The following is a 24,394-nucleotide window of genomic DNA, read 5'->3' as shown; positions in this document are numbered from 1 at the left end:
CCTACTTCGAGTGTTATTTCTTGATTCGCAAATCGTCATATTCTTGATTTTGTGCCATAAAAGTGTAAATCATTTTCTATGAAAAAAAAACACAACAAAGCATTAAAGAAAACTTGCAGTGACACATTACCGTTGTAACCAGCAAGGGCATCATTAACTATACACACAACTCACATATTTAGTTTTTTTTTTTTCATTTTTTTCTTCCAAAAATTTTGTTACATTAATGATCATTATCATTAAAATATATATGTACGGTTTGTGTGTATAGTTGCATCCCTTACGGTTGTAACGATCACCATATGAAATTCTCCACCATCAGACTTAAGCTTGATCACAACATCTGATAATTTTGTTAACAGCGCAACATGTTTGATTGGAACATGTATGAACACAACCCTTTACATCGATTCTCTGCATGCATGTAACATTTACATATCACAACAGAATTCCAGCAACAACTACGAACCAAACTCCGAGAAAGTATACTTTCAACGAGGGAAGCACCAAACACAAGTAAGTCACTGAACTCTCTGTTATTATTTTTGATAAAGAAGAATTACGATAAAAAAGAAAATAACAAACAATAATAAAGGTGGCCAAACAATATAACAGCATGAAAAAACCATTGCATTAAACAAATTATTGAAATTTAGTTATTGCTGTAATTTAAGATAAATACATTGACTCAAAACTACATTCAATTCAATTAAAAGTTAAGTCTGATGTTTACAATTTTACGCATGATATGGTCACCCCTATTATTGGTTTTGTTCATTATTTGCTTATTATTATAAATTGTATTTTGTTCACATAGATATGCAGAGAATTTTTTTTTAGTCACTTACAAAATTTTGTGTATGCATAATACATGATTTCATACTAATGAAACACTGATAGAGGGAACTTTCATGGTGAATTAAAATGCTTACTTTTGTTGGATTTTTTATTATTATTTTGCTTTCTTGTGGATAATCCAGTGGTTATTAGAACACAACTTGCTTAAAATATCAACACTCGAAGTTGTGAACATTTTTCTTGAATTTGCTTAGTTTTTTTATGCCTAATTTTAATTTTTTTCCATTAGTGTTAATATACTTAGTCTGAACTCAGGGTTCCCTTTTAAATATAGCTATGTTTAAGTTCATTTTGAAATAAAAACAGCAAAATGTGTTATGAATAGATACTAAAATAATATCTGTTTGACCTTTCCTTCTCTTAAGCAAGGTTCGTCGTAAGTATGTCAGGGATTGCAACATGTATACATTCCTTTTTATATTCGAAAATATTTATTGGTTGCAATCAGGTTGGGAGGGTATACAAAGCAACATGACACCAAGTTGCTATGCAACATTCTGACAGATAGATATCCGTTTCCGTTTCTGCCTACTTTCCATTTTCTCCAAGTATCTCTACACTGTTATGTTAATTAACATATCCATAGCTCCCTTCCGTTTCCTCTATTATTTTGTCTTCTCTATCTGTTATCTTAGTTAAACATACATGCACGCAAATAAATATATATTTTGTGTGGCAGGATGGTAACTTGGGCAATCAAGGTACTCTGAATCCCCCCTCCGACGAGGTATAAGGCCGGTTGCAAGGCGTGCATTACCGTAAAAGTTTGTCCATAAATAACATCGACCATTTCTACATCAGTTGTATGCTACATAAAAATAAAATGGCGCCCAACGTGGGGCCCGAATATAAACATTGTTTTTTTTTACACCTAGCGTAATGCTACTTCTATTCGGTTCCTACAATTATTTATCCTTCTTGTTTTTTCTTTTCGCTTTTTCAGTTGAAGTATTGGTAAACTGATTGGAGTTCATTTAAGGTCATTTGGTTATCCTAAATTGACCATTAGTTTCCATACTTCGTATTTCAGTCTCTTCTGTGTATTAGTTTTTCTGAAGTGTATTTTTGGAATACAGATTCTGGACTCATTGTTGGATGGGTCTGTCCTTATACACGGACGTTTAATGAATACGTAGATTCTCTCATTCTTTGGATATACAGAACAGTTAGTACTGTGCCAGAGAGTGAAAACTTTCATATATCACCTTTCCTTTTACTTTTCTGTCAGATGTTGTTTTTTTACATTGAACCTTGTTTAGGAATTTTGGGGTGGTCAAACAGATAGTTATTAATATATAATTTTGGCATTCCGAAATTTTTGATTTTTCTTACACAATTCATAGGATCATATATAGAATTCAATTCATTTACTTTATACCTTTTTTATTTTAATGTTGAGTGAGTGGCTATATTTTAAAATTGGGTTTCAATAATCTTATAGTATATTGTTGGTGTGTTTTCATAAGAATTCTATACCAGCCCATTTGTATACATAATAATTCTGTACAGAGATTTTTATCACTGATTTTATGGTGTGGAATTCAACGCGATTGGTTTTTTTTACATCCTTTATTTTCAATACTCGCTTTGTTTACACGCATGCTTGTTTTTCTTGGACTATATTAGCTGCAATCAAGACTTAGAATTCTGCCATTTCATGAAGTCTTTGATAGGGATGTTGACAGACTTAAGCTTGATCACAACATCTGATAATTTTGTTAACAGCGCAACATGTTTGATTGGAACATGTATGAACACAACCCTTTACATCGATTCTCTGCATGCATGTAACATTTACATATCACAACAGAATTCCAGCAACAACTACGAACCAAACTCCGAGAAAGTATACTTTCAACGAGGGAAGCACCAAACACAAGTAAGTCACTGAACTCTCTGTTATTATTTTTGATAAAGAAGAATTACGATAAAAAAGAAAATAACAAACAATATAACAGCATGAAAAAACCATTGCATTAAACAAATTATTGAAATTTAGTTATTGCTGTAATTTAAGATAAATACATTGACTCAAAACTACATTCAATTCAATTAAAAGTTAAGTCTGATGTTTACAATTTTACGCATGATATGGTCACCCCTATTATTGGTTTTGTTCATTATTTGCTTATTATTATAAATTGTATTTTGTTCACATAGATATGCAGAGAATTTTTTTTTAGTCACTTACAAAATTTTGTGTATGCATAATACATGATTTCATACTAATGAAACACTGATAGAGGGAACTTTCATGGTGAATTAAAATGCTTACTTTTGTTGGATTTTTTATTATTATTTTGCTTTCTTGTGGATAATCCAGTGGTTATTAGAACACAACTTGCTTAAAATATCAACACTCGAAGTTGTGAACATTTTTCTTGAATTTGCTTAGTTTTTTTATGCCTAATTTTAATTTTTTTCCATTAGTGTTAATATACTTAGTCTGAACTCAGGGTTCCCTTTTAAATATAGCTATGTTTAAGTTCATTTTGAAATAAAAACAGCAAAATGTGTTATGAATAGATACTAAAATAATATCTGTTTGACCTTTCCTTCTCTTAAGCAAGGTTCGTCGTAAGTATGTCAGGGATTGCAACATGTATACATTCCTTTTTATATTCGAAAATATTTATTGGTTGCAATCAGGTTGGGAGGGTATACAAAGCAACATGACACCAAGTTGCTATGCAACATTCTGACAGATAGATATCCGTTTCCGTTTCTGCCTACTTTCCATTTTCTCCAAGTATCTCTACACTGTTATGTTAATTAACATATCCATAGCTCCCTTCCGTTTCCTCTATTATTTTGTCTTCTCTATCTGTTATCTTAGTTAAACATACATGCACGCAAATAAATATATATTTTGTGTGGCAGGATGGTAACTTGGGCAATCAAGGTACTCTGAATCCCCCCTCCGACGAGGTATAAGGCCGGTTGCAAGGCGTGCATTACCGTAAAAGTTTGTCCATAAATAACAGCGACCATTTCTACATCAGTTGTATGCTACATAAAAATAAAATGGCGCCCAACGTGGGGCCCGAATATAAACATTGTTTTTTTTTTACACCTAGCGTAATGCTACTTCTATTCGGTTCCTACAATTATTTATCCTTCTTTTTTTTCTTTTCGCTTTTTCAGTTGAAGTATTGGTAAACTGATTGGAGTTCATTTAAGGTCATTTGGTTATCCTAAATTGACCATTAGTTTCCATACTTCGTATTTCAGTCTCTTCTGTGTATTAGTTTTTCTGAAGTGTATTTTTGGAATACAGATTCTGGACTCATTGTTGGATGGGTCTGTCCTTATACACGGACGTTTAATGAATACGTAGATTCTCTCATTCTTTGGATATACAGAACAGTTAGTACTGTGCCAGAGAGTGAAAACTTTCATATATCACCTTTCCTTTTACTTTTCTGTCAGATGTTGTTTTTTTACATTGAACCTTGTTTAGGAATTTTGGGGTGGTCAAACAGATAGTTATTAATATATAATTTTGGCATTCCGAAATTTTTGATTTTTCTTACACAATTCATAGGATCATATATAGAATTCAATTCATTTACTTTATACCTTTTTTATTTTAATGTTGAGTGAGTGGCTATATTTTAAAATTGGGTTTCAATAATCTTATAGTATATTGTTGGTGTGTTTTCATAAGAATTCTATACCAGCCCATTTGTATACATAATAATTCTGTACAGAGATTTTTATCACTGATTTTATGGTGTGGAATTCAACGCGATTGGTTTTTTTTTACATCCTTTATTTTCAATACTCGCTTTGTTTACACGCATGCTTGTTTTTCTTGGACTATATTAGCTGCAATCAAGACTTAGAATTCTGCCATTTCATGAAGTCTTTGATAGGGATGTTGACATTTGATTGCATGTTGTAGAGGCCAAGGAATTCTTGTTGTATTACTTTTAAATAAACATTTTTATTATTTGATTATTGGAGATCAAATCTCGTTGGTGTAATTTGAACTTCCTTCAACACCAGTAGTGAATTTATTTGATTTGTTTTATCCATTTTCTTCTAGTTTTGTTTTCGCTAAGATTTCGAGCATATATTAGAGGATTTTCCGATTAACTGATTTTTCCACCGGAGTTTTTTTTTAACCGAAACGTACTGAATATTACGTAAATTGCGGTTGACTATTTTATGCGTGCTTCTTGTTTAGGGACTTTTAGCAGTTTAAGCCAGAGATAAATTTGTGTCGTTCTGCATTCGATTGCTCACCAGTAGCTAAGAATCGAAAAGGCTTGTTTTCACTTGGAATTTATAAAGGGTTTCCTTTTAGTTGCTTTGGTCTATTTCCTATTTTTCATAATGTCTGTCGAGCCGGGTAATATAGAACATAGTACGTCGTTTGATCAGCAGAATGTGTGTGGAGCATGTGCTTCCGTAATAACTGCAAAGGCACAGTATGTGAAAACTAATTGCGGGCATAGTTTTCATAAGTCCTGCCTGACTAAAGCTGAAAAACTTAGGCCCTTTTGTCCAGTCTGCAACTGCAGGTTATTGGCTGAACCGGCAACGCCTAGCTCTTCAGGCATAACTACCAGGTCACAGGCTAAAACTGGTACTTCTCAAATACCCCATGCCGGAGTGTCTGATGATGTTACACCTTCTGCCGCAGCAGCTTCTGCTATGGTACATTGTCCTGAAAGTCAAGTCAATATTGCATCAGGGGAGTTACAAAAAATGATATCTTCGGCTGTGTCTGCTCAACAAGCGCAGCTTTTTGCCAGGTTGAGTAATGATTTATTAACATTAGTGCAGAGTAGTATCGATTCCAAATTCGAGAGACTCAATTTGAACGTCCGGTCTAGTTCTCCTGGTGGTATTCCGGCAACCTCTCAACAAGTGCCGCTGGCCCAAATGCAAACCCTTCCAGATGTTGAGGAGCGCACGTTTAGAGACATGTTAGGGATTCCTTTAAACACTTCCCACAACCACAACCAAGGTCCCTTGAACCTAAGTCGTTCTGGTCCATCTACAACAAATAATTCTTCCTCTTCCGATCTGGCCTCGAGACCTGATAAGGTCCTTCATATAATCTCGAATTGGAGAATAAAGTTTGCCGGAAATTCCAATGGCATCTCAGTCGAGAATTTTATATATAGAATTGAGGCTTTAACGTCACAAACGCTTCAAGGCGATTTTGATTTACTCTGTCGTAACGCCAGTTCCCTTTTTGAGGGAAAAGCGGCAGACTGGTTCTGGCGTTATCATCGCTCAGTCCCAGCTGTCAACTGGAATGATTTATGTAAAGCTTTGAGACAGCAATATGGCGACTCTAGATCAGACGTTGATATAAGGCAGTTAATTCGGGATAGACAACAGAAACCAGGAGAGAGCTTTGATAGTTTTTATGAATCGGTGGTTGAGCTCACCGACAGGCTAAAAGAACCACTTTCTAATATCATGCTGGTTGAAATACTTAGGCGAAATTTGCTGCCGGAGATCCAGCATGAAATTTTGAATCTGAAGATTACGTCCTTGCAGGAATTAAGAGACATCTGTAGGAGGAGAGAATTCTTTTTGCAGGATGTTCGACGCAAACATGGGTTAAGCTTCTCAAAGCCAGCCCTGATCTCCAAACGGGTTTCTGAATTAGATGAAGTGGTGGATGAGGATGATACGGTAACGTTAGGTGATATGAGCGATCAAATAGCTTCTATAAGTTTCAGTTGTTGGAATTGTCACCAGTCCGGTCATCGGTATCAGGAGTGTTTGGCGGACAGAACCGTATTTTGTTACGGATGTGGCACTCCTGACAGCTACAAACCGAACTGTAAAAGGTGCAATCCAAAAAACTGCAAATTTACCGCACCGATGTGTGCACCAAAACAAAAGAAGCCGGAGATGGAATAACTATTTTAAGCAAGCGGGAGAACGTAGTGGATTATGATGATGAGAACACAAGAACTGCTAGTAACTTTCATATATTTAAGCCTTTGCATGTTAGGATAAGAGAATACTATGAATACTAGGAATAGGACATTCAATGAAGAACCCACAATAAAACCGACCAGATCTGCTGATAGAATTCGTAGCTTTTGGAGGAAAGCTAGGGATTTCAGGAAAAAGTTCGTTAGCTCTGTTCTTGATAAGCCTTCGGACATAAGACCGTATGCTGAGGTGATCCTCTTTGGAGAAAAGATGCTAGGTCTTCTCGATACAGGTGCTTCGTTAAGCTGCATCGGTTCAAAAGCAGCGAAGAACTTTTTGGAGTCAGGTAAACCATTTAAATCAATACGATCGTCGGTGAAAACAGCTGATGGTAATATTCAGAATGTTTTAGGGTACGTGGAGACGAAAATCTCGTATAAGGGTTCCGAAAAGGACATAACCATTTTCATTATCCCCAGTTTAGAGAGGGATCTGTTTTTAGGCGTTGATTTCTGGAAGCTGTTTGAGCTGTTGCCGCTAGGGTTAACTACCGATGATCATGTGTCCGACAGTCATTCATTTGTGTCGGAATTAGCTCCTCAAATTGAACTTTCATACTTTCAACGTCATCAGTTGGATAAAGTGATAAACCTGTTTCCATCCTTTGCTAAACAAGGCCTTGGAAAGACACATGTTATACAGCATACAATTGACACAGGTACCGCGAAGCCGATTAAACAGAGGCACTTTCCTGTTTCTCCGGCTATTGAGAAAATGATTTATGCGGAACTTGACCGTATGCTGGAACTAGGTGTCATAGAAGAGTCCAACAGTCCTTGGTCTTCCCCAGTGGTTCTCCATCGGAAACCGGGGAAAAATAGGCTCTGTTTGGACAGTCGCAAATTAAATTCGGTCACTGTTGGTGATGCATACCCTCTTCCTCATATTGATGGTATATTGAGTAGGTTACCCAAAGCCGAATTCATTACAGCCTTAGATCTGAAGGATGCCTTTTGGCAGATTCCGTTAGATCAACAATCTCGAGAGAAAACAGCATTTACTGTTCCTGGGAGGCCGTTGTACCACTATACGGTGATGCCCTTCGGGCTTTGTAACGCGCCCCAGACCATGTCGCGATTAATGGACAAGGTCATTCCACCGGCTCTCAGGACAGAAGTGTTTGTGTATCTCGACGATTTGTTGATTGTTTCGGAATCTTTCGAGAGGCATCTTGAGGTTCTAAGGTTGGTGGCAGGGAAGATTAAGGAATCCGGTCTTACCATCAATATTGAGAAGAGTAGTTTTTGCGTTTCGGAGGTCAAATACCTTGGACATGTAGTTGGCGGTGGCGTGATTAGGACAGACCCAGAAAAAGTGTCGGCCATAACAGACTTTCCGGTACCACAATCTGTCAAGCAGGTACGGCGTTTTCTTGGAATGACAGGTTGGTATAAAAAGTTCATTAGGGATTACGCGTCTATTGCGGCTCCTCTTTCAGACTTAACAAAACCCAAGCGCAAATTTAATTGGAATGAGGATGCGCAGAAATCGTTTGAAGCTTTAAAGACCCATTTGAGTACCGCTCCAGTTCTACATAGCCCAGATTTCTCACAGCCGTTCTTCATACACTGTGATGCTAGTAGAACTGGTATAGGAGGTGTACTGGTCCAGAAAGATGCGGAGGGCGAAGAGTTTCCGATTGCCTTTATGTCAAAGAAACTCAACCAAGCCCAACGTAACTATTCGGTGACCGAACAAGAATGCTTAGCAGCTATGCTAAGTATTAAAAAATTCCGAGCGTACGTGGAAGGGCATGAGTTCACAGTGATCACTGACCATGCATCACTGAAGTGGCTCATGTCCCAAACGGACCTCAGCACACGGTTAGCTCGATGGGCCTTGAAGCTTCAAGGATACAAGTTCTCAATTCAGCATAGACGAGGTAGCCAGAACGTAGTCCCTGATGCACTCTCTAGGACCAACACTGAAGATCTGTCTGCCATTGGGGTCATTGACGTGATAGACACTCCTTCAGATCCTGACTTAGAGGGTGGCATGTTCGTGGATTTAACTTCAGAGCACTTTAGTTCAGACAGCTACAAACAACTATTATCAAAAGTTGAGAATTCGTTGGGAAATATGCCGGATTTAAAGATTGTTGATGGGTTTATTTATAGGCGGACGGAGCATGCTACAGGAGATCAGATACAGGACGATTTGTCCTGGAAATTGTGGATTCCACAGAGCATGGTTCCGGAGGTATTAAAAAGGGCTCACGATGACTCACTATCGGCTCACGGGGGCATAAATAAAACGTTGTTCAAGTTAAGAAAATATTACTACTGGCCGAATATGGTAGTCGATGTGCGAGATTATATCAACGCGTGTGACATTTGTAAAGCTTGGGGCCATATCCGAGGTCGAGGTCTGGAAATATTGGTATATTTGTGGTATTGGATCACTTTACAAAGTTTCCTTTTCTGAAAGCGGTAAAGAAATTTTCAACTGATGTTATTGTGAACTATCTGGAAGATGAGCTTTTTCATACCTATGGGGTGCCTGAAACGATTGTGTCCGACAACGGATCACAGTTTAAATCGAAGCAGTTTAGCCAGTTTCTTAACCGTTACAGCGTTAGTCATTTATTCACAGCTGTTCATGCTCCGCAAGCAAATGCCTCGGAGCGAGTGAATCGCTCGGTGTTAGCTGCGATAAAGTCGTACGTTTCCCCTGATCAAAAAGATTGGGATCTTATGTTGAGCAACATCAGCTGTGCTCTTCGATCTACTGTCCATGCGGCTATAGGGACATCACCCTATTACCTTACAGTTGGCCAGCATATGGTTACAAATGCCAAAACTTATCCACTTTTGCGACAACTTGAACTTTTGGAGGACAGAACAGTCAATTTTGGTAAAGATGACTCTCTAGCCATTGTAGGTAGTAAGGCAAAAGACTTAAGACAGAAGCAGTTTAGTAGAAATGAGAAGACTTATAATCTTAGATCCAGAGAGGTATCCTATGATGTAGGTCAGGAGGTTTTTCGCAGGAACTTTAGACAGAGTGACTTCAGTCATGGTTATAACGCCAAATTAGCTCCTACTTTCCTCAAGGCGCGAGTTCGGAAAAGGTTGGGAAATTGTAACTACGAGCTCGAGGATCTGCAAGGGAAATTCTTGGGTGTCTTTCATGCAAAGGACATCAGGCAGTAGAAATTAGTTGCAAGCGTAATCAGCTTTGGTGGCAGAGTTTTTACCCCCAAAGTCTGATCTTGGTTGGGGGGAATGTAGAGGCGCTTGCACTAATTTTTAATATCCCACCGATTTTGGCTTTTCTTTTTTTTTTTTGAATCCATAATTTGTAACGTACAACATTAGGCGACCTCTGCTTGTGATGTTTGTATTAAGTGGCAAATATATTTATCAGTCTGTTGACGTTTTTCTGACTTTCACTTTAGCCATTGTTAAGAAGGTTTTGGTATATAGGTGTTAGTTAAAAGCTTTTTCTGGAGGTTTCTTTTAACCAGCAAGGGAAGGTCTCGTCCATTTTGTTACGAGAAAGTCTTCCTATCAACATTTCATTTTGGTCTAGAATCAGTTTTGGAAAAAAAGTCGATTTTTCTAAAAAAATATTTAACATGTTATTTTCCTATTAAAACGAGATAAACTTTTGCATATATTGTCTTCACGAACAAAAACAGGCTGAAACAAATTTGTTTCATTTTTGTTCTCTGATACAAAAAGTGACGTCACAACTGCTGCATTCATTTGCCCTTGTTAATTTCTTCGCCTGTTGGATGAATTCCTAAAGGTAATTAGCTATGCTACTATGATTTTCATAACCTCGACATAACGCAGAACTTATGTTCGTTCAGCACTTAATAACAAATGCATTTTTTGTTGGTTCACTAGGTCTTCGGCATACATGCAGTGAAAAGCAACAAACTCATATTTGGGACAAATTTGTTGCTTGCTCCGTTTTCTTTTCGATCTCCACTGCCATCATATTCTGTGATCGAATCGGCATATCAGTTTCCTTCAACAGCCGTGTTTGTCAGATCGTCCAACGTGCGGGTAAACATATTTGTGCAGTCTCACACGGTTTGTCTGTCCAGTGTTTTTGGAGTGACGGATAGTATCCATATTTTAACAACTGTATTATGATGACAGCTCCTTAAAAATTCTGGAACCTAAAATGGTCGAATAGCCAATTTTTGTCAGCCCCATAAACATTAGTGAAGAACATACCCTGAAAAGTGACTTAAGTGAACGAAACTAATTGGAGAAAAAAAAACAAGTGTAAATTTTGATATAATAAGAACATCTAAAGCTATACTTTAAGACAATAGTTTCAAAATTGGAGAAATTTAACATAAATTCATGAAAAGTGCCGTTGTAAAACGTCCATAATTTATTTTTCAAACGAAAGATCCTTTTTAATATTTTTAATAAGTTTTTTTTTAAATTAAATTTTTGTCATTCCTAAATCCCATTTCATCCTACTTCGAGTGTTATTTCTTGATTCGCAAATCGTCATATTCTACTTTGCCTTGATTTTGTGCCATAAAAGTGTAAATCATTTTCTATGAAAAAAAAACACAACAAAGCATTAAAGAAAACTTGCAGTGACACATTACCGTTGTAACCAGCAAGGGCATCATTAACTATACACACAACTCACATATTTAGTTTTATTTTTTTCATTTTTTTCTTCCAAAAATTTTGTTACATTAATGATCATTATCATTAAAATATATATGTACGGTTTGTGTGTATAGTTGCATCCCTTACGGTTGTAACGATCACCATATGAAATTCTCCACCATCAGACTTAAGCTTGATCACAACATCTGATAATTTTGTTAACAGCGCAACATGTTTGATTGGAACATGTATGAACACAACCCTTTACATCGATTCTCTGCATGCATGTAACATTTACATATCACAACAGAATTCCAGCAACAACTACGAACCAAACTCCGAGAAAGTATACTTTCAACGAGGGAAGCACCAAACACAAGTAAGTCACTGAACTCTCTGTTATTATTTTTGATAAAGAAGAATTACGATAAAAAAAAGAAAATAACAAACAATAATAAAGGTGGCCAAACAATATAACAGCATGAAAAAACCATTGCATTAAACAAATTATTGAAATTTAGTTATTGCTGTAATTTAAGATAAATACATTGACTCAAAACTACATTCAATTCAATTAAAAGTTAAGTCTGATGTTTACAATTTTACGCATGATATGGTCACCCCTATTATTGGTTTTGTTCATTATTTGCTTATTATAAATTGTATTTTGTTCACATAGATATGCAGAGAATTTTTTTTTAGTCACTTACAAAATTTTGTGTATGCATAATAAAGTAGTTTTCACTTAGCTGCATTAGTTTTAGCTGCGTTTTGGCGTTAGCTGCCCAATTTCATTTTTCTTGTGTAGAACAAATATGCTATCTAATCTCAAAATTATTTAAGATAACTGCATTTTTGACTTACGTGCACAAAAATGTATGCAATTTTTCAATGTGCAGGTAAGCGAAAACTACTGTACATGATTTCATACTAATGAAACACTGATAGAGGGAACTTTCATGGTGAATTAAAATGCTTACTTTTGTTGGATTTTTTATTATTATTTTGCTTTCTTGTGGATAATCCAGTGGTTATTAGAACACAACTTGCTTAAAATATCAACACTCGAAGTTGTGAACATTTTTCTTGAATTTGCTTAGTTTTTTTATGCCTAATTTTAATTTTTTTCCATTAGTGTTAATATACTTAGTCTGAACTCAGGGTTCCCTTTTAAATATAGCTATGTTTAAGTTCATTTTGAAATAAAAACAGCAAAATGTGTTATGAATAGATACTAAAATAATATCTGTTTGACCTTTCCTTCTCTTAAGCAAGGTTCGTCGTAAGTATGTCAGGGATTGCAACATGTATACATTCCTTTTTATATTCGAAAATATTTATTGGTTGCAATCAGGTTGGGAGGGTATACAAAGCAACATGACACCAAGTTGCTATGCAACATTCTGACAGATAGATATCCGTTTCCGTTTCTGCCTACTTTCCATTTTCTCCAAGTATCTCTACACTGTTATGTTAATTAACATATCCATAGCTCCCTTCCGTTTCCTCTATTATTTTGTCTTCTCTATCTGTTATCTTAGTTAAACATACATGCACGCAAATAAATATATATTTTGTGTGGCAGGATGGTAACTTGGGCAATCAAGGTACTCCGAATCCCCCCTCCGACGAGGTATAAGGCCGGTTGCAAGGCGTGCATTACCGTAAAAGTTTGTCCATAAATAACATCGACCATTTCTACATCAGTTGTATGCTACAATCCTTTAATTATAATTATATTAATTGTAATTAACTAAATTTATACATTTTTTATTGATTATTACTGTATTTATACTTTTGTAATTTTCTCTGAGTACACATCCGATACGCATATTAATTTCAAGGTACAAAAGCATAATTGTTTTCATGTGTTTGATTATAATTAAAACAAATAATTGTAATCTTGCGCAAATTTAATTTCGGTAAAAAGCACTGGCAATACAGCCGTGATCCTATTCGGATGTACACCCAAAGAAATACCAAATTCAAATATTGGCCAGTTATTACTATTATATTTTGTTATATATATAGTTTAATAACGTAAAGCTTAGCGTTAAGTATCCTTATTTATTCTTATCGATCTTTCACGCATGTATATGTATGTATAACCAGACATAACCTTTTTTGATTTTTGTACTACACGCCTCCGCGATCTCCCCATTTCAAAATTTAAATATATTCAGGGTTTCTGAACAGTACCGTCGTAAGGATAAAATCCTACATCAAATCGAGCTCGATAGGTTTAGGAAATTTATCGCGTTTTAAACTTTTTCATCTTTTCGGCCCAAGTTTATGGGGAAATCACTTGAGAGTGTACTCTAAATTCAGTCCATATTTTATTTTGATCTCTTAAAAAAATCAGAATTGTCATTTATCGTCCATCCTTAAAAGGATTAAAACCTGATGTGAAGTATTTATTATTGAATCTTTTGTTAGTAAACATAAACAATTATAAGTTTAAGCTTATATTGTTTAAAACTTATTTCGACAATAAAATGTTATTTAATTGTGAATTTTAAAGAATGCTCTATGCTATGGATTAACTGAGAAATAAAGAAAGGTAATGTAAAGGTAATCGGGCAGCCATAATATACGTTTTGGGGGTCCTCTTAGTTCAGAGGCCCATTAGGGGGTTCATGTTAGGAACCCATAGGGAGGGCAGAGGGTACCCAAATTCCACCTAGGGGTACCAGCAACAACAACCAAATTCAATACAACAACAAGGGTTTTCCTGGTTTTCTGATAAATTTATATGATATTTCTTTTTGTATGTGCCCAAGTGCAGCTCCTCGCCGGTAGAGCTCAAGCCGGAGCCAAAATAGTCAAATGCCATTGTCACCTTAGTAACCAACAGAGGTCACGTTACAAATCATTTGTTAAATTTTCTATAAATCCGTTATTATTTTAACAAATAATATTTTAAGAAACATTATTATGGTTATCCACTTAATTTTAATCTTTCGTTAAAAAATTAATTTAAATTAAAGAATAAGTTTTTTTTATAAAGCACATCATGAGATTATTTATGCTGTCGTTTTATAATTTTTGGATAAGACAATGTTAATTTTCTGAATGGCCCAATAAATTAATAGACAGATTGTTAGACTAATGATAACTGATTAATAACAAGTTAAAAAACGTTATGTTCGGCCTGGCCGAACTTTTTATACCCTCCACCATAAAATAGTCACTATTTTAGGAGAAAACATTTTCCGACCATGGACACCCCAAATGCCTAAATTATCTAATCTAAAAAATGTTTTCAGCCTGTTATACCCTCCACCATAAAGTAGTCACCATTTTAGGAGAAAACATTTTCCGACCATGGACACCCGAAATGCCTAAATTATCTAATCTAATCTAAAAAATGTTTTCAGCCAGCTAAAATGTACCGCCTATGGGGCTATATCAAAGTGTCTACCTATCTTTACAATTTTCGGTGGAAAAGTTTTATAACTGCAGGGGACCTTAAAAGACAAATTACGATTAGTTCCGTCAAACAATGTAGCTAAGACCCTCAAACTACCAATAATAATAACTACCGAATTTGTATTTGAATCGTCTTAGTGAAACAGGCCATAAGTATTTATTTTGCTTTTCCCATTTAAAACCAAAAAAAAAAAAATCCTTTGTCTTAGTCTGTAAGGAATTTAATGTTCAATTGGCTATAATAAATAATAATAAATAAAAATGTTTTACTAAAGAGCCTTTTTAAACCTATATGGTCATAATTTATGCATGCTAATGATTAACATTTGTATACCCTACACCACTATGTGGGGAGGGTATTATAAGTTGGTTTTGGCCAAAAAGTTTGTAACGCATCGAAATAATGGTCGTAGACCCATATATATATATATATATATATCCCAAAATGAATGTCTCGACGAGCTGAGTCGATCTGGCCATGTGTGTCCGTCCGTCCGTCCGTCCGTCTGTCCATCTAAACCTTGTAATCACGCTACAGGTCGCAATTTTGATCGGATCGTCACGAAATTTTGGATGTTGATGGGGGTCCCGGAGGCGAAGAAGCCTATTGATTTTGTTGATGGTCGGATAATATTTAGTGGTCGGAATGGGCAAAAAACGTATGTGGATAAAAAACCAACGTTTTTTTTTTAAAGCGAATATCTCAGCTTCTATACGAGGTATACCAAAAGCAAAACTTGACAATAAAAGTAGAAAATATCGCCTTTCTAATGATGTAAAGTAGTTTCTCGTAGGTGATCAAACAACGAAGATACCACAATAGTCGCAAATAAAACCCAAATTTTCATTTTTGCGATTTTAATTATAATGACGAATATCACAGCTTTGGTTGCGGACTTTCCAAAAGCAAAGCCTGACTATGGAAGTAGAAGATCCCATCTTTGCAATGATGTAAACTAGGTCGGCGTAGGTGACCAAATAACGGAGATATCGCAATAGCCGGTAATACATGTCATTTTTCCACTTTTTGGAAATCACGCTACAGGTCGCAATTTTGATCGGATCGTCACGAAATTTTGAGGGTTAATGGGGGTCACACACATGAAGAAACCTATTGATTTTGGTGATGGTCGGATAATATTTAGGGGTGGTAATGGGCAAAAAACTTATTTGTAGAAAAAGACAACGTTTTTTTCCTAGGCGAATATCTCAGCTTCAATATGGGGTATACCAAAAGCAGAACCTGGCTATGAAAGTAGAAAATATCGCCTTTCTAATGATGTTAAGTAGGTTCTCGTAGGTGGTCAAACAACGAAGATGTCGCAAAAGCCGCTAATAGAACACAACTTTTCATTTTTGCGATTTTAATAATAATGACGAATATCACAGCTTTGGTTCTGGACCTTCCAAAAGGAAAGTCTGACAATGAAAGTAAAAAATCCCATTATTACAATGATGTAAAGCAGGTTTGCGTAGGTATCCATTTTTCCACTTTTTTGGAAATCACGCTACAGGTCGCAATTTTAATTGGTCACGAAATTTTGGGTGTTATTGGGGGTCCCACAGAGGAAAAAACCTTTTGATTTTTGATAATGGTCGGATAATATTCAGGGGTCGGAATGTGAAAAAAAAATATTTGGAAAAAAGACCAACGTTTTATTTCAAAGTTAATATCTCCCTTCTGTAGGAGGTATATCGAAAGCAAAACCTGGCAAGGAAAGTAGAAAATATCACCTTTACAACGATGTGAAGTAGGTTGTCATAGGTGGTCAAACAACAGAAATATCGCAATAGTCGGTAATGCATCCCTTTTTCCATTTTTGTGCAATCACACTACGAAATTTTGATCGGATCCTCACGAAATTTTGGTGGTTGATGGGGGTCTAACAGAGAAAGAAGCTTATTGATGGTTGGCATACATCCCACTTTTCCATTTTTTATTTGGGTTGTACTGTCGATGCACTTAAATGCGTTTCAAAAAAATTGACCTGTGTTAATGAAGACATTCAGAGCAAAGGCGCTAAGCTATCCCAACATTAATATTTTGAATTTTATTAATCAAAGGCTTATGAACGGGGGTAGTGGTGTAGGGTATCACATAGTCGGCCCCGACCCGACTATAGCCTTGGCTCACTTGTTTTATTTTGACATATTTATCCAGGGATGCCACCAGTTCCGAGGTAAAAATCGCTACAGCCACATACGCACCATAGGTCTGTAGCGATTTTTACCTTAAAACAGTTGAAATTTGTGCTTAAACAGTGGTTTTTGTACGTCAAAAATCACCACAAGTAGCGGGAAAACCACCAACTTGTCACCCCTGTATTTATCGATTTTATTATTATTTATATATGTATCTGTTTATTTATTAATTTTATTTATTTAATTCTTTGTACTTATGTAACTTTTTTTTCAGCATTCTCTAAGTGTTTAAAATTTGGTCAGATTATTCCCTTCCCACTTTGCATAATTAAGAAACGAGCTCTTTTGTTAAGTACATTAGGTTGGGGTACGACTATTTGGGAAGTCGAGTTATTGTTAATTGCCCTTTTTGTGGTTATTATATCGCTTTGTGAATATTGAGTTCGTTTTTATACCCTCCACCATAGTATGGAGGGTATATTAAGTTTGTCATTCCGTTTGTAACACATCGAACTAATCATTTGCGACCATATAAAGTATATATATTCTTGATCTAAGATGATCTAGCCATGTCCGTCTGTTATAATCACTCTAGCGTCCGCAATAATTGAGATAGAGTGCTGAAATTTTGCACCCGAGGGTCTTTTTTCCATAGGCAGGTCAAGTTCGAAGATGGGCTATATCGGTCCACTCTTTGGTATAGCCCCCATATAACGGTACCTCCGGATTTGAGGTATTTTGACGTTCTTCGCCACATTTGCAAACAGAATTAGTTATAATTTGACACTTAGGGTTCCTATTGATCAACAAACTTATATCACAAAGGATATGGACATAGGTTCATGTTCTGGTATAGTCCCCATATAACGGTACCTTCCGATTTTCGGTATTTTGAGAATTTTAGCCAGACCCAGAAAAAGTGTCGGCCATAACAGACTTTCCGGTACCACAATCTGTCAAGCAGGTACGGCGTTTTCTTGGAATGACAGGTTGGTATAAAAAGTTCATTAGGGATTACGCGTCTATTGCGGCTCCTCTTTCAGACTTAACAAAACCCAAGCGCAAATTTAATTGGAATGAGGATGCGCAGAAATCGTTTGAAGCTTTAAAGACCCATTTGAGTACCGCTCCAGTTCTACATAGCCCAGATTTCTCACAGCCGTTCTTCATACACTGTGATGCTAGTAGAACTGGTATAGGAGGTGTACTGGTCCAGAAAGATGCGGAGGGCGAAGAGTTTCCGATTGCCTTTATGTCAAAGAAACTCAACCAAGCCCAACGTAACTATTCGGTGACCGAACAAGAATGCTTAGCAGCTATGCTAAGTATTAAAAAATTCCGAGCGTACGTGGAAGGGCATGAGTTCACAGTGATCACTGACCATGCATCACTGAAGTGGCTCATGTCCCAAACGGACCTCAGCACACGGTTAGCTCGATGGGCCTTGAAGCTTCAAGGATACAAGTTCTCAATTCAGCATAGACGAGGTAGCCAGAACGTAGTCCCTGATGCACTCTCTAGGACCAACACTGAAGATCTGTCTGCCATTGGGGTCATTGACGTGATAGACACTCCTTCAGATCCTGACTTAGAGGGTGGCATGTTCGTGGATTTAACTTCAGAGCACTTTAGTTCAGACAGCTACAAACAACTATTATCAAAAGTTGAGAATTCGTTGGGAAATATGCCGGATTTAAAGATTGTTGATGGGTTTATTTATAGGCGGACGGAGCATGCTACAGGAGATCAGATACAGGACGATTTGTCCTGGAAATTGTGGATTCCACAGAGCATGGTTCCGGAGGTATTAAAAAGGGCTCACGATGACTCACTATCGGCTCACGGGGGCATAAATAAAACGTTGTTCAAGTTAAGAAAATATTACTACTGGCCGAATATGGTAGTCGATGTGCGAGATTATATCAACGCGTGTGACATTTGTAAAGCTAGTAAACATCCTAACCAAACGCTGCGACCACCCTTGTGTAGAACTTCGGAAACTCATAGGTTTTTCCAGAAAATCTATGTGGATTTCTTGGGGCCATATCCGAGGTCGAGGTCTGGAAATATTGGTATATTTGTGGTATTGGATCACTTTACAAAGTTTCCTTTTCTGAAAGCGGTAAAGAAATTTTCAACTGATGTTATTGTGAACTATCTGGAAGATGAGCTTTTTCATACCTATGGGGTGCCTGAAACGATTGTGTCCGACAACGGATCACAGTTTAAATCGAAGCAGTTTAGCCAGTTTCTTAACCGTTACAGCGTTAGTCATTTATTCACAGCTGTTCATGCTCCGCAAGCAAATGCCTCGGAGCGAGTGAATCGCTCGGTGTTAGCTGCGATAAAGTCGTACGTTTCCCCTGATCAAAAAGATTGGGATCTTATGTTGAGCAACATCAGCTGTGCTCTTCGATCTACTGTCCATGCGGCTATAGGGACATCACCCTATTACCTTACATTTGGCCAGCATATGGTTACAAATGCCAAAACTTATCCACTTTTGCGACAACTTGAACTTTTGGAGGACAGAACAGTCAATTTTGGTAAAGATGACTCTCTAGCCATTGTAGGTAGTAAGGCAAAAGACTTAAGACAGAAGCAGTTTAGTAGAAATGAGAAGACTTATAATCTTAGATCCAGAGAGGTATCCTATGATGTAGGTCAGGAGGTTTTTCGCAGGAACTTTAGACAGAGTGACTTCAGTCATGGTTATAACGCCAAATTAGCTCCTACTTTCCTCAAGGCGCGAGTTCGGAAAAGGTTGGGAAATTGTAACTACGAGCTCGAGGATCTGCAAGGGAAATTCTTGGGTGTCTTTCATGCAAAGGACATCAGGCAGTAGAAATTAGTTGCAAGCGTAATCAGCTTTGGTGGCAGAGTTTTTACCCCCAAAGTCTGATCTTGGTTGGGGGGAATGTAGAGGCGCTTGCACTAATTTTTAATATCCCACCGATTTTGGCTTTTCTTTTTTTTTTGAATCCATAATTTGTAACGTACAACATTAGGCGACCTCTGCTTGTGATGTTTGTATTAAGTGGCAAATATATTTATCAGTCTGTTGACGTTTTTCTGACTTTCACTTTAGCCATTGTTAAGAAGGTTTTGGTATATAGGTGTTAGTTAAAAGCTTTTTCTGGAGGTTTCTTTTAACCAGCAAGGGAAGGTCTCGTCCATTTTGTTACGAGAAAGTCTTCCTGTCAACATTTCATTTTGGTCTAGAATCAGTTTTGGAAAAAAAGTCGATTTTTCTAAAAAAATATTTAACATGTTATTTTCCTATTAAAACGAGATAAACTTTTACATATATTGTCTTCACGAACAAAAACAGGCTGAAACAAATTTGTTTCATTTTTGTTCTCTGATACAAAAAGTGACGTCACAACTGCTGCATTCATTTGCCCTTGTTAATTTCTTCGCCTGTTGGATAAATTCCTAAAGGTAATTAGCTATGCTACTATGATTTTCATAACCTCGACATAACGCAGAACTTATGTTCGTTCAGCACTTAATAACAAATGCATTTTTTGTTGGTTCACTAGGTCTTCGGCATACATGCAGTGAAAAGCAACAAACTCATATTTGGGACAAATTTGTTGCTTGCTCCGTTTTCTTTTCGATCTCCACTGCCATCATATTCTGTGATCGAATCGGCATATCAGTTTCCTTCAACAGCCGTGTTTGTCAGATCGTCCAACGTGCGGGTAAACATATTTGTGCAGTCTCACACGGTTTGTCTGTCCAGTGTTTTTGGAGTGACGGATAGTATCCATATTTTAACAACTGTATTATGATGACAGCTCCTTAAAAATTCTGGAACCTAAAATGGTCGAATAGCCAATTTTTGTCAGCCCCACAAACATTAGTGAAGAACATACCCTGAAAAGTGACTTAAGTGAACGAAACTAATTGGAGAAAAAAAACAAGTGTAAATTTTGATATAATAAGAACATCTAAAGCTATACTTTAAGACAATAGTTTCAAAATTGGAGAAATTTAACATAAATTCATGAAAAGTGCCGTTGTAAAACGTCCATAATTTATTTTTCAAACGAAAGATCCTTTTTAATATTTTTAATAAGTTTTTTTTTAAATTAAATTTTTGTCATTCCTAAATCCCATTTCATCCTACTTCGAGTGTTATTTCTTGATTCGCAAATCGTCATATTCTACTTTGCCTTGATTTTGTGCCATAAAAGTGTAAATCATTTTCTATGAAAAAAAAAAACACAACAAAGCATTAAAGAAAACTTGCAGTGACACATTACCGTTGTAACCAGCAAGGGCATCATTAACTATACACACAACTCACATATTTAGTTTTATTTTTTTCATTTTTTTCTTCCAAAAATTTTGTTACATTAATGATCATTATCATTAAAATATATATGTACGGTTTGTGTGTATAGTTGCATCCCTTACGGTTGTAACGATCACCATATGAAATTCTCCACCATCAGACTTAAGCTTGATCACAACATCTGATAATTTTGTTAACAGCGCAACATGTTTGATTGGAACATGTATGAACACAACCCTTTACATCGATTCTCTGCATGCATGTAACATTTACATATCACAACAGAATTCCAGCAACAACTACGAACCAAACTCCGAGAAAGTATACTTTCAACGAGGGAAGCACCAAACACAAGTAAGTCACTGAACTCTCTGTTATTATTTTTGATAAAGAAGAATTACGATAAAAAAGAAAATAACAAACAATAATAAAGGTGGCCAAACAATATAACAGCATGAAAAAACCATTGCATTAAACAAATTATTGAAATTTAGTTATTGCTGTAATTTAAGATAAATACATTGACTCAAAACTACATTCAATTCAATTAAAAGTTAAGTCTGATGTTTACAATTTTACGCATGATATGGTCACCCCTATTATTGGTTTTGTTCATTATTTGCTTATTATAAATTGTATTTTGTTCACATAGATATGCAGAGAATTTTTTTTTAGTCACTTACAAAATTTTGTGTATGCATAATATGTACATGATTTCATACTAATGAAACACTGATAGAGGGAACTTTCATGGTGAATTAAAATGCTTACTTTTGTTGGATTTTTTATTATTATTTTGCTTTCTTGTGGATAATCCAGTGGTTATTAGAACACAACTTGCTTAAAATATCAACACTCGAAGTTGTGAACATTTTTCTTGAATTTGCTTAGTTTTTTTATGCCTAATTTTAATTTTTTTCCATTAGTGTTAATATACTTAGTCTGAACTCAGGGTTCCCTTTTAAATATAGCTATGTTTAAGTTCATTTTGAAATAAAAACAGCAAAATGTGTTATGAATAGATACTAAAATAATATCTGTTTGACCTTTCCTTCTCTTAAGCAAGGTTCGTCGTAAGTATGTCAGGGATTGCAACATGTATACATTCCTTTTTATATTCGAAAATATTTATTGGTTGCAATCAGGTTGGGAGGGTATACAAAGCAACATGACACCAAGTTGCTATGCAACATTCTGACAGATAGATATCCGTTTCCGTTTCTGCCTACTTTCCATTTTCTCCAAGTATCTCTACACTGTTATGTTAATTAACATATCCATAGCTCCCTTCCGTTTCCTCTATTATTTTGTCTTCTCTATCTGTTATCTTAGTTAAACATACATGCACGCAAATAAATATATATTTTGTGTGGCAGGATGGTAACTTGGGCAATCAAGGTACTCCGAATCCCCCCTCCGACGAGGTATAAGGCCGGTTGCAAGGCGTGCATTACCGTAAAAGTTTGTCCATAAATAACATCGACCATTTCTACATCAGTTGTATGCTACAATCCTTTAATTATAATTATATTAATTGTAATTAACTAAATTTATACATTTTTTATTGATTATTACTGTATTTATACTTTTGTAATTTTCTCTGAGTACACATCCGATACGCATATTAATTTCAAGGTACAAAAGCATAATTGTTTTCATGTGTTTGATTATAATTAAAACAAATAATTGTAATCTTGCGCAAATTTAATTTCGGTAAAAAGCACTGGCAATACAGCCGTGATCCTATTCGGATGTACACCCAAAGAAATACCAAATTCAAATATTGGCCAGTTATTACTATTATATTTTGTTATATATATAGTTTAATAACGTAAAGCTTAGCGTTAAGTATCCTTATTTATTCTTATCGATCTTTCACGCACTGGTTATGTATAACCAGACATAACCTTTTTTGATTTTTGTACTACACGCCTCCGCGATCTCCCCATTTCAAAATTTAAATATATTCAGGGTTTCTGAACAGTACCGTCGTAAGGATAAAATCCTACATCAAATCGAGCTCGATAGGTTTAGGAAATTTATCGCGTTTTAAACTTTTTCATCTTTTCGGCCCAAGTTTATGGGGAAATCACTTGAGAGTGTACTCTAAATTCAGTCCATATTTTATTTTGATCTCTTAAAAAAATCAGAATTGTCATTTATCGTCCATCCTTAAAAGGATTAAAACCTGATGTGAAGTATTTATTATTGAATCTTTTGTTAGTAAACATAAACAATTATAAGTTTAAGCTTATATTGTTTAAAACTTATTTCGACAATAAAATGTTATTTAATTGTGAATTTTAAAGAATGCTCTATGCTATGGATTAACTGAGAAATAAAGAAAGGTAATGTAAAGGTAATCGGGCAGCCATAATATACGTTTTGGGGGTCCTCTTAGTTCAGAGGCCCATTAGGGGGTTCATGTTAGGAACCCATAGGGAGGGCAGAGGGTACCCAAATTCCACCTAGGGGTACCAGCAACAACAACCAAATTCAATACAACAACAAGGGTTTTCCTGGTTTTCTGATAAATTTATATGATATTTCTTTTTGTATGTGCCCAAGTGCAGCTCCTCGCCGGTAGAGCTCAAGCCGGAGCCAAAATAGTCAAATGCCATTGTCACCTTAGTAACCAACAGAGGTCACGTTACAAATCATTTGTTAAATTTTCTATAAATCCGTTATTATTTTAACAAATAATATTTTAAGAAACATTATTATGGTTATCCACTTAATTTTAATCTTTCGTTAAAAAATTAATTTAAATTAAAGAATAAGTTTTTTTTATAAAGCACATCATGAGATTATTTATGCTGTCGTTTTATAATTTTTGGATAAGACAATGTTAATTTTCTGAATGGCCCAATAAATTAATAGACAGATTGTTAGACTAATGATAACTGATTAATAACAAGTTAAAAAACGTTATGTTCGGCCTGGCCGAACTTTTTATACCCTCCACCATAAAATAGTCACTATTTTAGGAGAAAACATTTTCCGACCATGGACACCCCAAATGCCTAAATTATCTAATCTAAAAAATGTTTTCAGCCTGTTATACCCTCCACCATAAAGTAGTCACCATTTTAGGAGAAAACATTTTCCGACCATGGAC

At 35.8% G+C, this 24,394-nt stretch overlaps 1 protein-coding gene across 1 annotated transcript; it reads left to right on the top strand.

The window, feature by feature from the left end:
• The first annotated feature begins 286 nt into the window (after positions 1 to 286).
• On the top strand, positions 287 to 21,734 carry LOC141398763 (uncharacterized). The gene is made up of 4 exons (XM_073976406.1): positions 287 to 516; positions 2,584 to 2,737; positions 11,631 to 11,784; positions 21,477 to 21,734. Exons 2-4 carry the CDS (start codon positions 2,640 to 2,642, stop codon positions 21,540 to 21,542), a joined length of 318 nt encoding a protein of 105 aa, XP_073832507.1. The 5' UTR covers positions 287 to 516; positions 2,584 to 2,639; the 3' UTR covers positions 21,543 to 21,734.
• The last annotated feature ends 2,660 nt before the right edge of the window (positions 21,735 to 24,394 follow it).

The sequence above is a fragment of the Musca autumnalis genome, unplaced genomic scaffold (assembly GCF_047663935.1).
Source record: "Musca autumnalis isolate F117 unplaced genomic scaffold, ASM4766393v1 scaffold_3, whole genome shotgun sequence".
Classification (NCBI taxonomy): Eukaryota; Metazoa; Arthropoda; class Insecta; order Diptera; family Muscidae; genus Musca; species Musca autumnalis.
This window is presented reverse-complemented; position numbering and strand designations above follow the sequence as displayed.